The sequence below is a fragment of the Halichondria panicea genome, chromosome 8, assembly GCF_963675165.1.
Source record: "Halichondria panicea chromosome 8, odHalPani1.1, whole genome shotgun sequence".
Lineage (NCBI taxonomy): Eukaryota > Metazoa > Porifera > Demospongiae > Suberitida > Halichondriidae > Halichondria > Halichondria panicea.
The window spans coordinates 5,330,193-5,347,308 of NC_087384.1; the positions used below are offsets into that span (position 1 = coordinate 5,330,193).

At 39.3% G+C, this 17,116-nt stretch overlaps 2 protein-coding genes, 1 long non-coding RNA gene and 1 other non-coding gene across 6 annotated transcripts in view; 1 reads left to right on the plus strand and 3 right to left on the minus strand.

Annotated features, from left to right (window-relative positions):
• Positions 1-6,455: 6,455 nt before the first annotated feature.
• Positions 6,456-8,281, minus strand: LOC135339481 (uncharacterized). Of its 2 annotated transcripts, none has more exons than XR_010396012.1 (4): positions 8,206-8,281; positions 7,958-8,108; positions 7,289-7,341; positions 6,456-6,594 (listed from the first exon to the last, which is right to left on the minus strand). It is a non-coding gene; the product is annotated as an uncharacterized LOC135339481 (long non-coding RNA). The 2 variants fall into 2 exon arrangements; XR_010396011.1 differs by having other exon boundaries at positions 7,958-8,105; positions 8,206-8,255.
• A 668-nt stretch (positions 8,282-8,949) lies between these two features.
• LOC135339477 (uncharacterized) overlaps positions 8,950-17,116 on the minus strand; it is a 29,719-nt gene continuing 21,552 nt past the window's right edge. Inside the window, exons 6-18 of one of the 2 annotated variants that reach the window (XM_064535585.1) lie at positions 13,452-13,679; positions 13,153-13,230; positions 12,913-13,052; positions 12,106-12,244; positions 11,710-11,834; positions 11,491-11,556; positions 11,382-11,420; positions 11,086-11,205; positions 10,770-10,896; positions 10,213-10,292; positions 10,074-10,144; positions 9,165-9,273; positions 8,950-9,020 (exon numbers count right to left, since the gene is read on the minus strand). In XM_064535585.1, coding sequence (XP_064391655.1) covers positions 9,189-9,273; positions 10,074-10,144; positions 10,213-10,292; positions 10,770-10,896; positions 11,086-11,205; positions 11,382-11,420; positions 11,491-11,556; positions 11,710-11,834; positions 12,106-12,244; positions 12,913-13,052; positions 13,153-13,230; positions 13,452-13,679 — 1,298 coding nt within the window. In that variant the 3' untranslated portion in view covers positions 8,950-9,020; positions 9,165-9,188. Of the gene's footprint in view, positions 9,274-10,073; positions 10,145-10,212; positions 10,293-10,769; positions 10,897-11,085; positions 11,206-11,381; positions 11,421-11,490; positions 11,557-11,709; positions 11,835-12,105; positions 12,245-12,912; positions 13,053-13,152; positions 13,231-13,451; positions 13,680-17,116 lie in introns of both variants that reach the window. The other variant, XM_064535584.1, reaches the window with a different exon arrangement.
• Positions 10,370-10,461, minus strand: Trnai-uau (transfer RNA isoleucine (anticodon UAU)). The gene is given in 2 exon segments: positions 10,370-10,405; positions 10,424-10,461. It is a non-coding gene; the product is annotated as a tRNA-Ile (tRNA).
• On the plus strand, positions 14,151-15,457 carry LOC135339479 (uncharacterized). The gene has a single exon (XM_064535587.1). The coding sequence runs from the start codon at positions 14,381-14,383 to the stop codon at positions 15,266-15,268; it is 888 nt and encodes a 295-aa protein (XP_064391657.1). The 5' UTR covers positions 14,151-14,380; the 3' UTR covers positions 15,269-15,457.

Here is a 17,116-nt window from a genome sequence, read left to right on the forward strand (position 1 = left end):
GGCTGACAGCTATCTATACATATTTAAAATTCATATTGTGTGGGAGTATCGTTAAAAATTAGGAACAAAGAAAATATGAATACAGGCTATACATACCATAATTATACATTTACTACACGTGCAGTTATAAGCAGTGAACATTCATACGTATATGTAGTTATACATGCACCGGATGTTGCATGTGACTAAAGATTGATGTACATTTTATTCCAATCAAGTGCCTGCATTGGGAAAGAATCAGTAACTGCATGTGAGCTTCAACTGAGAGATTCCAGTATTATACATAAACAGTGTAGTAATTATAAGTGGAGAAATGGCAGAGCAACTAGCTCCAACTGACAGTATTGGTATTCATCTAAAAGAAGAGTATGGTTCTAAGCCTCCAAATACACATATTGGATGCTTCTACATCAAGCTTGGACAAGAAATTTGTCAGTATCCCAGGATTCTACTAAAAGCAATTGATGCCCTCAAAAGTATACTAGGATCGACCAAATGGGGAAAAACAGAGCCAGGAGTATTTTTCTTCAAAGCCCCAGAAACAACAACAACTGATGAACGTAAACACGAGGAAGAGATGAACGCTCAAATTCGGGAGAAGTTGATGACAGATTTGCAAGGACATGATACTGGCATCCATATCATACTTAGTAGAGCATGTTTATACACAGAAAATAGCCGTGAGATAACAACAGAGGAAATCGGGGAAAAATTAACATACGTGTGTGAGCACAACGTCACAGGAAGCACCCACATCGACTATTTTTACCTTTTCATACAAGCAGTTGTCAGAGAGGAAAGCTTTGACAAGAAACAAGCCAAAATAAAGAATGAAAAGGTGCAAAGTAAGGCTTTGGAAGAGCTCAAAACACTACCGGGAAATTGGAAATCAGTGAAACCCCAAGAAACATGGCCAGGAACATTTTTTGGCTTTTTTCCAAACGGGTTAAATGAACGACACCGGGAGGAACTACTTAATGGGGAGGTACGAATACCTCTTATTGAAAGATTGGAAGCTAAACTTGAAGGTAAGAAGATTCATGACAGTCTTGGCCTGGAGCTAAAAGTTCAGGTCATAATCACACGAGCTTGCAAATACACACCAACAGAATGAACACATCCTAACAATTTGATGTTTGAACATACGGTATATCGTTAGCATGATTGTGACAAACATTTTATTCACCTGTTTGTGTTTTGACAGTACAATTGTGATTGCATTTGAGTGTGATGTGCCACTCAAACACATTGCATACAAAGCTCTACCGTATAGCGGGTATATTTCGAGGGTATAAATCTTCGCAGATGGACCATTACAAAGAATTTCGCGGATTTTATTTTCGTGGTCTGAGTTCCAGCCTTTTGGCGCATGCGCACATCAACATGCAGCTGTACCTCCACACCGTTAGCCTCGAATCCATAATACTGAACACGCCTACTATTCATAATTTTCGTGGGTATAAATTTTCGCGGTACAGGCTCAATCCGCGAAAACCGCGAACATTTATACCCTCGAAATATACCCGCTATACGGTATGTACTATGTAAATTGTTATGCAAAAATACTAAGTACTTTTTTATCTACGCACACATGGGATAAAACAATAGCATAATACTAAAGTGTGTGTGTGTCGTCTAAAAGTCTAATTTAACTATAATTAAGCAAATGTATAAATGTACAAGGTACACAGCTAGTTAACGGGTGACACCCCAGAGTTGTGGCCAATGTTTGTTTATCCACTTAGATGGTCATGAATATTGGGCATTTGAAATTTGAATTGAATGTTTTTAACGAGTCGGCAGGAAGTCTAGTGCTAGTGTTATGAATACAGTAAACACTCATGCAGAGTGATTGTATATACAATACAACAAACAATAAGCTGTAACTTCCTTAATGTTTTACAACACTGTCAGGACACCTATAGGGGAGTATGTATAAAGACTGATTTAGAATAGCTATAATTATTATCATACCGGTATACACACTGTAAAGAAACATTATCATTGGTACCGTAAACATGATCAGTAGCTCTATCATTTAGAACCTGCACTTAATAGCTAGACCATTAGTCAATACAATCTGTATTGAATACGTCTATATAGCCACAGACATGTTGTGTGAGCGATGAAACAATATAATTTATTAATAGGTAATTCATACACAACACAAGGAACTATGTACTTACTATACATGTACCTTAATTACCATGTCTGTGGCTATATAGACATATTCAATACAGATTGTATTAACTAATGGTCTAGCTATTAAGTGCAGATTCTGAGCTACTGATCACTAGCTCTAAACATGTTAACATGGCCACAAATAAATATGCTACATACATGTACGTATCCGTTGAGCGCAGGACAGTGACTTATACTGTGCACCTGTTTACTAACAGAAGCCCTGTTATGTGAAGCCTATGGTAATGACAAAAAGCCCGATAGTTGTATGCAAGAAGACTATACCAAGGATGTCTAAAGTTATGAATACGATTAGTAATAGGATGCTATAAATCATGTGATACTATAGTGTAACATCAGAATAAAATATCTAGTATGCAAGCAGAGACACAAACATTAATATATAAGTTAAGACAGTTTACAGTGAGTATTTGAATGTGAGAGAGTTAATTCTGTTAACGTATAAAAATAATACTGTCAGTAACAGTACAACAGTACACGTTCAGACAATAGTTGCATGCACAGGATGTTACATGTGACTAACTAAACTATGCAAGATATAAATTGATGTATTGTTTTGATCAACTATTTTATAAGCAAGTAAAGAGTACAGAATACACTCACTTCAGACAAGGACTGCATGCTATTTACAACCATAAAATCTCTGCTATAGTATAAGACTTCAAGTTCAAAATATTATATAGAGTGATAGACAATTAACTTCCCACTATAAAAAGTAGCAAATCAGAAAATTGTAAGTGTAGTAACATCCGGCCTTATACTCCACGGAAGAATCCATTGGCAAGCAATTTGTGCAGAGCATGGCAAGGAAAGAAATGGCAGTGACACTACTTACTGACGACATTGGTGATCACCTACAACAAGAGTATGGTTCTGAGCCACCAAATACACACATTGGATGCTTCTACATCAAGCTTGGACAAGAAATTAGTAACTCTCCAATCAGCCAAAAAGAAGTAATTGATACCATCAACCGTTTTATGATAGGTCCGAATCAATGGGTCAAATCAGTGGCAGGATGGGATGGAGTCCTTTTCTTTCAGAACTCAAAAGCAACAACGAATCCGAATGATGAACGCGACATTGAATTAAAGATAAACGATACTATTCGAAAGCCTTTGATTACAGATTTGAGCAAAAACTGTCCTGACATTCATAGCATGTTTAGTAGAGCTTGTCTGTACAAAGAGAATATGGAATGTGCTAGCAGCCAGGAGATAACAACAGATAAGATTGGGGATATTATGGAAAACGTGTACGAGCACAATACCATACGAAGCACTCACATTGAATACTTTTACCTTTTTGTACAAGCTGTTGTCAGAGAAGAAAGCAGCGGCACAAAACAACATACGATAAAGGACGAAAAGGTGCACATTGAGGCATTAGCAGTGCTAAAAACACTACCAGGAGATTGGGAAGCAGTGGAACCTCAAACAACGTGGCCAGGAACTTTTTTGGCTTTTTTCCAAAGAAAATGCAACCAATGACAGAACGAGAGAGGGAGAAAATACTCAACGGGGAGGTACGAATGCCTCTTATTGAAAAATTGGGACCTAAGCTTGAAGAAATGAGGCTTATTAATGACCTGAAGCCAAAAGTTCAGGTTATAATAACACGAGCTTGTAAATACACCCCGATAATTAAAGAGGCCACATCCTAACTGAACAGATTATAATTGTTGGACTAATTTTTGTAACAGAGTATTGAGATACACATGCAGTTCTGCGATTGTTTTTGTAGAAGTGGAAATTAGCTCTTACGTATAGTACTAATAATTATGACACTCAGTTTCTTATAACATTATAGACAGGTCACAGATCAAACTGGGTGGGGGCCCAGCCACCATTCCAGCACATTACTGTTTAACATAAATTATGTGTGTATACACGTCTACAACTTGAAAAGTAGCTTTTATCTATGCACACAGGGATATGCTGTTGTCACACTTTGGCTGTCAATATTACATGAATAGAAGCTACATGGGTTATTCCATGAGAATAGCAAAACACTTCGTAAGTGGCCCCTCATGCAAAACTGTGGTCATAAACATTAATTCTTATATCGTTTAAAGTCTATTTGTGTTGAGTTTGACCTTCATAATGTTGTCATAACTTTGTCGTACTTACACTGAAATTCATGTTTCATGGATTCCTTGCCTATAAAAAGCGCTTCTATATCTATTATGCTGTAGAGCTGATAAGCTTAAACCAGCTAAAGGATATAATTATTCCATGTACATGCAGATTTGTTCAATCAAAAGTACTCGATAAGCACTACTATATCTATAATATTATATGCACGCAGGAATACACTGTTACACAACCATTTCAAGTATGCCATCACTAAAATGATGCTACTGCATGTGTGTGTGCAGTTGTCAGTGTGTGTGTGTGTCGTCAAAAGTCTAGGAACTAATTAGCAAATGAACACAAGGTACACGGGTCATTCAACACCTCAGAATTGTGGCCAAATATATTCGCTTATCCACTTATAGATGGTCATAATTGGGCACTTGAAATTTGAATGTTTAAACGAGTCAGCAGGAAGTCTGTATAGTGCAGTATTGTGAATTCCAGAATGGAGAGCCAATGTTTACTTATCAGAATTTGGGTATACCATATAGACTCGGTAAACAGATCGAGTGTGAGTTGACATTAATCGTGCTTTTGCCATGCTACATTCGTATCTTGAGCAAGGCAGTGAGTGACTTATTGTTACACATGAAGTATACTATATTCATGTACGCGAAATCTGTTGACAGTATTATGTGAGGCCTATAATAATTATTATGACATTAAACAAAAGCCAGTTAGAAATTTTTACGCAGGGACTTTACCTGGTAAGTACGTACATGATTATTTTTACGCCCTATTACATTCTACACATACCTATTGTCGGCAAAAGTCTAAACAATAAGTCTGTAAATATGGTATTGTCTATATATAGCACTCATAAGTAACAGCTCACGCACGTCATGGTTTTGGCCATAAAAGTAGCCACAATAACAAACAGCAATCTATAGCTGCTGACTACTTAAGTGACTCACATAGTTACAAAGTTTTGTCTGTACATTAACATGGAAAATAGAACTGCTAAAGTTGGAGCAATACTGGAGAGAGAGTACGGTCATCTATCAGATCAGAATGTACATATCGAATACTTTTTTCTCATACTTGGAACAAAACTTCTTGGCAAACGAGATGAAATCATTGCCACATTGGGCGGCATAAGTGCATGGGATACCCTCGGGAAAAAAGGGCCTCAACTATTGTTTAGTACAGGTAAATGTCCTAAGATATCACTATTTGAGACAGAGCGCCAACGAGAGGAGAGGCTCAATCTTCTTTTTCGAATGCCGTTACTTGTTAAATATGCAGACCCCAACAACCCACCACATATCATTGTCAGCCGTGCTTGCGAGTACAAAACAGAGCCTTTTGAAATGGTTAAGAACAGCTTGAGTACTCCTGTGATAGAAAGTATTCTCAGAACCCCTAGCGACGAGCACTTGGATTATTTCTATCTTATGATAACACAACATTTTTCATTAACAGAAGTCGCACTACCCTCGAGCATCATTCTAGCACCACATATTCCTGGATATTGGAAGGCAGTCGAGGCTGAGGACGATTTTCCACTCACATTTTTCAGTTATTTTCCCAAAAAACTTTTTGAAACGGAGCGTGAGAGAGAGTGGCGACTACACAAAGAAGTCCGAATACCTCTTAAGGAATATCTGAAAGACGAACTTATAAAGCAGTTTCAGGCCCAGGGCATACTTCTGCCAGAGAAACTTGTTAGTATTGTGTTCACACGTGCTTGTACATACACGAATATGTAGATCGCAGAATGTACATAATTATTACAAGCGAGAAGTTCAAGAACAGTACATAGTACTTTAGTAAAGACACTACTCGAGCAATGTATAATTATTATTTTTTGTATAGTATAGCAACAAGTGTTGCAAGCGTGCGCTTGCTAATGCCTCTCGCCACGTTTTGCTTTCGCTCAAAGCATTAGAGTGTTATAGAAGAGGTAAATAATTTGCAATGTGATTTTAAATTGAATGAACATTAAGAGAATTATCACCAAATGTGTATGACTGTACCAGAAAACCAGAAAACCAATAACCCACCAATTAATTAATTATAGTTATAACACGGGCACAAGGGATGTATGGAATATATTGCACTGAAGCACGAGGGCGCCAGCCCCGAGGGCTGAGTGCAATATATGCCATGCAGCCCGAGTGCACGTGTTATAACTAGTTTATATCCCGAGGGCATAGCAACATAACACTGTCCTAGTAACACAATATAAACTGCACAAAAAAAGACAGAGACAACTCTAGACACAGCTCCATCTCTTCTCTCTTCTAGACGCCAGTATCTGCAGCGTGTAAGATTGGCATGACCGACGAATGGCTTGACACAAAATTGTTGGAGTTCCAACGCTGAAATCTGCAAAACAACCCCACCCCACTTCTGGTGCTGCAAAACAGCCCCACCCCACTTACTGCTGCAAAGAAACAGCCCCGCCCCACTTACTGCTGCAAAGAAACAGCCCCACCCCACTACTCAGTGAATACATGTGTACGTGTATTAGCTGCTGGTCTACGCTCAGCCTCATAACCAAGCCAAGAAAGCTCGCTTCTACACTGCTGCAAAACAGCTCATGCCCCCAGCATAAAGAGCCACTTCTAGTGCTAGGGTGAAGCAGAATTGACATGCATCACGAGGTCGAGGACTAGGTCGATCTAGGAACACAGAATCTTCCACAAAATGAATCTTGGACAATTTTAAAACCTGCATGGTTGCAAGAAGAAACTCCAGCAGTGCTGAACATACATTCCTGCATGGCTGGACATACTTTGATACTTGTTATTTCTCATGCGTATTAATTTAATTTTAATTTAATTGTCTGTCTAATGCCAGAGGGGCGTTTTGTGGTCAGTGCAATATGACTTTCAGCAGTGCATTATGCTGCATATTGCACTTGGCAACAACGTAGCAACGGGATATAAGTACATATAATTATGGGAGCTAGTCTTTTATACAATTGAACATGGTGATTATAGACAAACCTCGTCCTCAAAGCTGCTGTGTAAGGAGCTGCAGTTGTGGTTTCGGGTGAGGTCTGCATGGCGATGGAATGATACTAATTTTGATATCTGCATGAGAATTGCACATAATACCAAGGGCATATAAAGAGAGAGGGCATGCAACTACAATAAAAACATTGCTAGACTAGCCTCCTCTATTCCCTAGTGGACTGTTGGTTAAATCCTGCTGACTCATCAATAATACGACGCATACACAGTATACATTGCAAGTTGCATGCCCTCTTCTCTTTATACGCCCTTGATAAATTAATACGTGTATATAACTTATTGCACTCCAAAGAAGCTTTCAATTCACAACTATGCATGCCATCAACATATTTAAATGGGTCAAAATATTCATGCACTCCTGGTAAAATGTATACATCTATAGAGCTAGCACCATTATGTCACAACCCGGGCATAGGTTATGTAACTGTATTATTATAGCTTAGCACCATAGTACACGTCGCGTATCCATGGGTAACCCAACAATGTACCCCCTCTCCCTGAGTACCTATATAGCACCACAGACTGTGGTACAGTATACGTGGCATGCCCATGGATCACCAATAGTGTACAGCACGTATACATGTGCACCATCTACATGCATGTATACCAGCTATCTATAGCACCATAGTATCCGTGGCATACCGAAATTGGAGAGGCAAACTTGAGCTTGTGACTGGAACAAAAAAGAACCACCTCAGGACAAGAACTGTTTAATAGGAACACATCCTTCAACGGAAGAAACCGAGGACAAAATGGAACTTGCGATCAGGTGGTAGTCGTGATACCAGTCCTACTGGGGGATTGTAGGTGCTCATGCAATATTGCAAAGGTTCAAGCTAGTCTCATGAACATTAAATAATGCTTATCTACCATTCATGTATAGTGTATACCAGTATCTTCCAGTTGATCTTGTCTTTTTGTAGTTCATTATGGTAAAGATCCTTAGTTTTATATTAGAGATTTTGGTAGTCTGTAAAAAAGGGGGTGCGGATCTGCATGCTAAGTTAACTTATATATAACAACCTATGCATGTAGATCTACAAGGTGATTCTCTCATATAGTAATAATGCAGCTACAGCCAGCCATGCATGGGGATTGCAAATCAGAAGAAACGATAATTACTCGGAGCATACAGTCCACTGAAAACTGCATGTTTATGGCTCTATAATTATATATATATGTAGCAATCGGTGGACTTAGATGCGGAGATACTACCTTCACGACAGGATGGCCGTTGGAGAGTCTTTATTGAAATAAGCAAAAAATTAATAGAAGACTGCCTGAGCAGTGCGAGTATATATGCCAAACAGCTGAATCTGACGCTATTGCAGAGGAGGACTCAAGCAAATTAAAAGCTGGTTCCCATGAAAACACTGAAAAAAAGAGTATTTCATTGAGTGAACAAGAAGGACTGGTGTACCATAATTGATCACACCTCTAAAGCCATTACTTCCAATGCCGAACAAGACAAGTACAAGACGTACATGCAATGCCTTGTCCACACTATACGTACTCTTACTCCCACAAACACATAGAGAAATGAAGCACTGCATGCTAGCTATGTATGGCTTCAGATATGACCCGAAACAGACTATGTTTTTTTTGTTAAAATCAATAACAATTTCTGTACATGATAAAAATCATAAAATCATAATCAATGCTTAAGATGGAGGGCATTTCGAGTTTAAATTGTAGTGACATAGATCCTATAATTATAATGGTATGTATGGCATCAGATATGACCCAAAATCAATAACAAGTTCTGTACATGATAAAAATCATAAAATCATAATCAATGCTTAAGATGGAGGGCATTTTGTTGGGAGTTTAAATTGTAGTGACATTAGACCCTATAATTATAATGGTGTTCACGTTACGTGGTTCTTTGCTTGCATTCCAAGTACACACTGGCATGGTGCACCTGTTGCTTGGTGACTGTTTCTAGAGAACTCCAACATCTGCAAATGAGTGCACATAATTATACAGTAGAAGCCAAATTTAAAGTTTCTGTTTCGTTTGTGTAGTACTCTGTAGTACTCTGCGTTTGTTTTGATTCTGTTGCACGCAGGCAAAACAATCGTTTGGTGCATGTGCAATCAAGCTTGCAGTGTGTTGGTTACACAAACCGCTAATTGGATTCGTAGTAATTAAGGCAATTGCTACATGACATGTACATGCATGCTGCAATGTACCGTACTTATTCGATTTAAGGAGACACTTCAAAAAAATAATTGCGAAGCCAGAGGTCATTTCTTTTGGAGGTTGAAAAGTTATGTTGAAGTCTTGGTGTCGCATATTTAGAGGGTCGCATCTACCCTCGATTACAGGCCGCTTAATGTTTCTAGTGGCCTAGAATCGATGCTATGGTTTGACCTCTATTTAGGATGCGACATAAAAAAAAATTGCAACGTAGCAGTCACTACTTTTAGATGTCAGAAAATTACCCCTAAGATCGAGGGTGTCGTATATTCGGAGGTTCGCCTTAAATCGAATAAGTACGGTAACCATGAAACTGCAGCGTAGTAATACGTGCGTAGGTGGAAACGGGCCTTTGCGTGCAATCTAATCAGCTATCTACCCAAATGGAACAGAAACTTTAATTTGGCCTCTGCTGTATGATCACGAAGCTTTGCAATGGGTAACTTAAAGTGGTGGGATTCATCATAATTATACAAGAGGCAATAATATGCGAATTTATTCAGTGGATCAAAAGACAACTGAAATTGAGAAAGCAATAATTTTGTTGATCGAGACAAACCTTTTCAATTGTTCCAGTTCTTTGTCGACAGTAGTCACTACTGCATCAGTAGACTCAGCGAAGGAGGTCACCTGATTCATGAGAGACATTGTAATTGTTCTACTCGAATGTGAGTTAACTAGTATGGCTATACAATTACATTTGAGAGTTTGGGGCGTATGTCCATCATGACATCTCCCAACACATCTTCACACTCCGCCAGCTTCTCCGTCAGTTGCCCTGGTAACAAAGAGAGCACAAATAACCTTAACTCACAACTTGTCATTAAATCAATGCCTAAACTAGCAAAAAACATATTCCCCAGGAGAGGATCGAACTCTCGACCTTCGCATTACTCGGCCAATACTGCTTATAAGTACGACGCGCTAACCGACTGGGCCACTGGGGAAATCACATAATAAGACTGCCAATGGAGGATACCGGGCTATTCCTAATTGCTAAGTTAAATTAAAACTTACAACTGACACACTTCATTTGTAATAAGCACACTTTAGTCTACACCGTTACTATGGGCTCTTTTGAAAAACTCTTACAAAGCTTCGACTACTAACATTTACCGTATACCATTGTGACACAAACACGATACTCTATATACAAAATCCCAAGGAAAGGAAAATCTCACTACAACAGACTAGATGTCATGCCCCCAAGGTGTTCTTCTATTCACATGATTGCATAGAGTAGATTGCCCCTCACCTTCATCGACTGGCAGTATTCCACGTAGATCCATGTCGTGTCTGGTGGCATCCAGAGCTCTCGCCATGGCAACATAGCTCCTCTCCAGATGAGCAATGTTTGAGACTACTGGACCAAGACCTTGCAGCTGTATATGTGTGTGTGTGTGTGTGTGGACAGTTATTCGGACAGTTGATCAGTAGTGAAGTAATTGACAGGTGGCAGTTATATATAATGTAATCATTTGAATAAGTAACTACTTTAAAGGTGCCCTTAACAAGTGACATTGCACAAACATGTACACCACATTTCTCCTTCAGATACAGACCACACCCACCTGTATGTCCATGGTTTTGTCTAGCGCCAGATTCCTCTTTTCAGTGTCAAGACTCTTTTTCAGCTCCACACTATTACACTTCTTGTCCTCAACACTTTTCCACAGACTGTATAGCTGTCTCTGCATGTGGAAGAAAACACAATTCTACTGTTATATTAACCGACAAAATACAGCTTTCTGGCTGAAAACGTTCCCAAGCTAATAAATATCATACGCACTAGTGATCGACACACTAAATTTACAGACGAAACTGTCACATACGTGATCCCATAATGAAGGTATGAGATTCCACTCACCTTGGCCTCTTGTTCCTGCTCTTTCATACTGTGAGCAGACTGCATGATGTGGTACGATTAAGAGAGTAATTGGACAGATGGTTGTGAGGGTGTTACCATGGTAGCTTACCAGTGCATTAAGATGTGTGGTCTCAAGCAGTCGTGTGTACAGTACTTCCAGCTCATCAATTTCACCCTGGGAGTAGTATGACAAAGTACACAATTTGTAAGACTAAACACATTTCTTCTTTCAGAATAAGATGGTTTAGTTATAAACAATCTACCTTGATAACCACCTTTATATTATAATTATAGGCACTAAGTTGTCAATGTACATTCAGCAACTCACTTTGGTTGACTGTTTCTTAATGCTATCTCTAGGAGCCATGATCGAGTCTTTCCCTGCACCCATAGCAATGAAGCTGCCGTCACTTCCTCCACCATAAGTGCGAGATGGGGTAGAGGTCACTAGCCCTGGAGGAGGGAGAAGGGAACAGGTTGGTTTGTGGCCGATAATTAGCTTCCATATAGCTGTATGTATACATGGACAGGGAAGTTAGGGAACTATGTGTCTACTTCCACAACTCTACTATATAGAAATCTTAAATAAACTTAAATCAATTTGTGAGCCCGTGCACACAGCCTCAAAGCAAGGCTACAGACACGCACCTCTTAAACAGCTAGTGCCCATGCATTTCAGGACTATAGCATGAATCGGTTTGTACAGTACAATAGCGGTACTTACCTGACGGAGAGAATGCAACTGAGAGGGACGAGAGGTTATGTGAGGGTGTGGAGGGGTGTGTGGAGTGGGGGGCTTTCGCTGCTGGAGGGGGTGGCTTGCCTCGTTGGGTGCGGGGATTGGGGGGCTTGTGAGGGGGGAGCTTTACAGTGGGAAATAATACAGTTAGACATTAACCTTATAGTGCGAAATTTTCGAGGGGCTTAATCTTCGCTGATTTCGTGGGTTAGCAATATCCTACACGAAAATTAAGTCCACGAAAATTGTTCTTTAATCTGCTATAACGTGATTAAAGGCGTAGCTCCGGTAAGCATGCAGCCATTCCACGAATATTGTGCAACAATAGAGGCCATTCCACGAAATATAAATGCCTCAAAAATTTCGCGCTCTAATAAGGTATTTGATACATATAGTAATACACAGACAATGCCACTAGTATAATAATATACCCTACCACGATAGTGGATAGCTATATACGGCACTATTGTATACATACAATAGTGAACAGTATAGTGACCATTGTTACAGCTAGTACTGACAGCGAATAGTTTTAGTTGTTGTTGTATCGTGATCTTATATCGTGATCTTATGATTGTTGCCAGTGATACGACTCAGAGGGCATTACCAACTACGATATGAACACTTTAGACATTGCCATATGCAAATGGCCGAGTCACTTCCTACTACAGTGTACCTACTTTGCCAATTACTATTATACCTTGTAGGATTTGACACAAGACGAGTATTACGCGCATGTATACCGTCCTTAATAATAGTTATAGTTGAACAGTGTAAATCAACTGCACTTACTCTGGAAGCAGTTTTGGTTTTAGGGGCTTTGTACAGGCTTTTTGTTTTGAGGGCTGTGGCCTTCCCTCGCCCACTCTGAGAGGGAGGTGGTCTCCTTGCAGAAGCAGTGTCAGACATATACCGGGCTGAAACTTGGCGACCTACACAGTAACAGCGGACTACATGAACACAGAATACATGACATATTGTACATAGTGATTCTGTCTACAAATAACTATCGGTACTAATTGTATACATGACCTTTGGGTGCTTTCTTGTTAGTGGAGGCTGCAGACATCTTTGGTCGTGTAGTATCCATTGAGCGAGAGCGGACAGGCACTGCATGTGGGAGGAGAATTAGACAATTAATGTAAACTGTTGTGGGCTATTTATTGTCTAGTTATAAGTCTGCCTATAATTATGTTTACAAAACTGTAAGCAAAGTATTGGCAGAAAATGTACACGCATGATGATCGATCCATACTATACCTATATATACACATTCACTAGCTCTCCATGTGCCATACCATGCACGTAATATACCTTCTCCCAACACTCACCATCTTGTTGCTTGCTCTTCATCAGTCCGTGGTCACTGACACTCCTCCCCACACCTCCCACACTCCTCACACCCTCACTGTCCACAGTATAGTCATCGTTACGAGTAGTGTCAGAGCTTCTCTCGATGATCGTGCTCCGATTGGGTTGGTTTGATTGGTCCCCTGGATCATGTGACTGTTGTTGTGCTAAGGCGTGGGCACTGATTGGTGTATCATTCTCGTGGTTACCTATACATGTACAAAACAGACACTGTACAATCGTTTTACAGTGCTTTGTGTAATTTAGCATAAAACACGAATGCATGTTTATGTCACGTGTTTTATATCGTGACAACTCCTTACCAAATTAGATGTATGCCTCGAGGCTACGCGACTGTGTATAATAAATGTGACGGAAGGGACTGTATGACTTTAAATTTATTACGCTTGTAACCTTTACAATAATTATGATATAAAGTGTACAAGTCATACAATAATGCATGTTCATGTTTACAAAGCTCAATGTACTGTAGTATGAGGTATTACTTCATAAAGCTTAGGATATAAACATTGGTATGCAAGTTATGGCAGTGCATAACTTCATAATTGTGTGGGGGTGTTGCCAAAATATGACAAGTTTGAATGCAGACAAAACAGCTAGTACATGTACACGTTCAAATCAGCCTACAATAGTTTACTATATTGGCATGCACCGGATGTTGCATGTGACTAAATAAACTAAGACACAGAATGATGTGATTTGATACTAAGCAAAGAGTACAGAATACATTCACTTAGACAAGGACTGAGATTTACAATCACAAATCTGTGCCAGTTTATAAGTAACTGTGAGTTTCAACTTCACAATTCAGACAACTTCCCGCTATAGGTAGTATAAATTAGCGTATCCGTGTGACACACACCAGCCTGACCTTGAACAAAAGAAGAGCATGGCAGCAACTCCGAATCTACCTTATGAAGTTAAAACTAAAATTATTGGAAGAATACTCCAGGAAGAATATGGTAAAAAAGATCCCAACACTCCAATAAACTACTTCATGATTCTGTTGGGCAGACGGATATCGCAAAAGCTAAAAGACTCTGAGCAAGAATTTGCAGAAAGCCTTGAGAAACTTGGAATGAACGTTTGGAGGATAATCGATGATGGCTGGATGGCACGAAAATTGCTCTTCATCAAGTATGATGATCGATTCAGTGATGAGCGTCAAAGAGAGTACGCTGTGAATGTGAAGGTTCTTGAAGACTTGAAGCAAACGTACAAGCGTTTAGTTGATAACACTGAGGTGTCAGTCATCACAGACGTTCATATCATCCTCACTCGAGCTTGCTTGTATTACAAAGAGGATGGCCAATCCCAGCAACAATCAGATCAACCGGATCAACCGGATCAACCAGATCAAAAGCTACCTCTTATAACTACCGACGAAATCGGATATATTCTTAAAAACAAATACTCAACTCCAGTACAAGTAGCGATTGACTTCTTCTATCTCTTCATTCAAGTGGAAGAGAATGAAAACCCTAAAAATGTGCATGAGACTGCCTCACCAATCCTGAAAGATATGCCAGGAGAGTGGAGAATTCTCGATGAAGCGGACTGGCCAGGAGTATACTTAGGCCATTACCCCAAGACATCGGGATTCATGACTGAGAGAGAAAGGGAAATGAGTTTGAACGAAAAAGTCCGAGAGCCTCTCATTAAGAAAATGAAACCAAAGATCAGGAAAATGCTCATGGATGCAAATGAAGCTGAGTCCGAGGCTAAAGTTCACGTTATAATCACACGTGCCTGTGACTATAACAAAATTTTTTGTTAGTGTAGTAAACTGATTCAACGTTTATATATATATATATATATATAGCTATAGCAGAGGAGAGCACTGTATAATTATACTATTATTATAACTAACCATAATGTCATACATGCACAAGATATATATCTACTTTCACATGCAACGCTTTTTAGTACACACACGTATAATTATTAATCATGCAGAAGTGAATAATTATACGTATTAGTTAATGTATAGTGTAGAGGGGTTTACTGTCATAAACCCTGAGGCACTGTGCATTAATTGATATATGTCCCATCTGATAGGCTAACTGGTTGCTATGGATCAAGCTTGCATGACTACCACACAGCAACACTATTCAAACAAGAAGACAACTAGGAAAAGAGAGCTCGTCCACGCCAGGGCTGCTGTCCACACTCAAATCTTGCGCAGCCTGGACAAAATATGAGCAGCCAGCCCCTCCCTCAAAGCGAACGGTACAGAGCCACTCCCCCTCTCTGTTCAATTAGTCAGCCCCTCCCTCCACTTACTGCGCAGAAACCAGCCAGAAGAAACAACACAGCTAGCTCTAGACGGTGCTTATACGTACTACATTCGAATTGCTTGTATGGTTTATATCAAGAGTTCAATAGGAAGTCTTTAGAGTATGCAACTCCACTTAAAGCCGTAGTACTGTCCAACAAACGTCACAACCACATGCTGTTGTACAAACTGAATAACATTAGTACTGATGTTATTCATGGCCTTTCTTTACATGTGGTTGAGATTTTATCAATATTGTTATAGCCAGTGCCTTGTATCTCAAGTGGTTGTGGTTAAAATAGTGAGTATTTGTGACGTACATGTAGGTCTGGCAGAATGCCTCCTGTGTACAGTCTATTGGAGTTGCATATACTCTTCCTAATGAACTCTTGCTTAATATTTATGAGCCACTTAAATGGTCGTGAATATCGGTTATTTGAAATTTGAATCCTTGATAGAGTCGGCAGGAAGTCTAGTGCTAGTGTTGTAAATAAACTAACAGCGTGACTGTACAATAAACAAACAATACATTGCAACCATGCATACATTGTGAGAGCTTCCATAATGTTTCACAGTATAGTTAACACTGCCAGGACATCTATAGAAATGAGAGTGTGCCGCAAACGTAGCTACATACAGTCTAGAGAGTAGATTACCACAAATGTGTGAGTAGTTGTACTTAAATGTTGATTGGAACCTTTCTAGTGCTGATACCATTGTGTAGGTGAATGAGTAAACTACAACGTATTTCTCCAAAATTCCATGAAAACATGAGGTGGTAGGTTTGGGGGATAAATAGAACAACAGACAAAGTTGTAGTGGGTAATCGGTTAGAGTAATAAAACACTAACCTTAAAACACTGTCAGTTAAGGTCTCAGATTTCATAAGATAATTGTTGAATGGTTTAGGTTTCCTGGCTATCCTTTATCAGTCTTAATACTATGTTCACAGTGTATGTAATTCACGATTTACTGGTTTTAAGGTATACTTTTGGTTAGAGTAATAACTTCTGAAAAATTAATAGCTTAGTTTTCAAATTTCTTTAGTACTATAGTAAGTTTACAGATAAATGGGCTACATTTTGATACCAAGAACATCCTCTATACGTGTTTATTCCATTGCTGAGATAACACTGAAAACTACATACCGTATAATATGCTCGATCTTGTATAAATGCCGCACTCAAATAGTAGCCTCCCTTGCTAGCAAAATGAAACATTTAGTAGCCGCTCTCAAATAGTAGCCTCAGTGAACTTTTGACTCTAGCATTTCTGCACGTTGGCAGTCAAAAAATTAAGCTAGCTAGCTACATGTACGTAGCTATACTAGGTACAGGTAGCAGCTTGTTA

Bases quoted from the DNA above. Each gene is read 5' to 3' on its own strand.
- LOC135339479 (XM_064535587.1), top strand. From the start codon at position 14,381: ATGGCAGCAACTCCGAATCTACCTTATGAAGTTAAAACTAAAATTATT.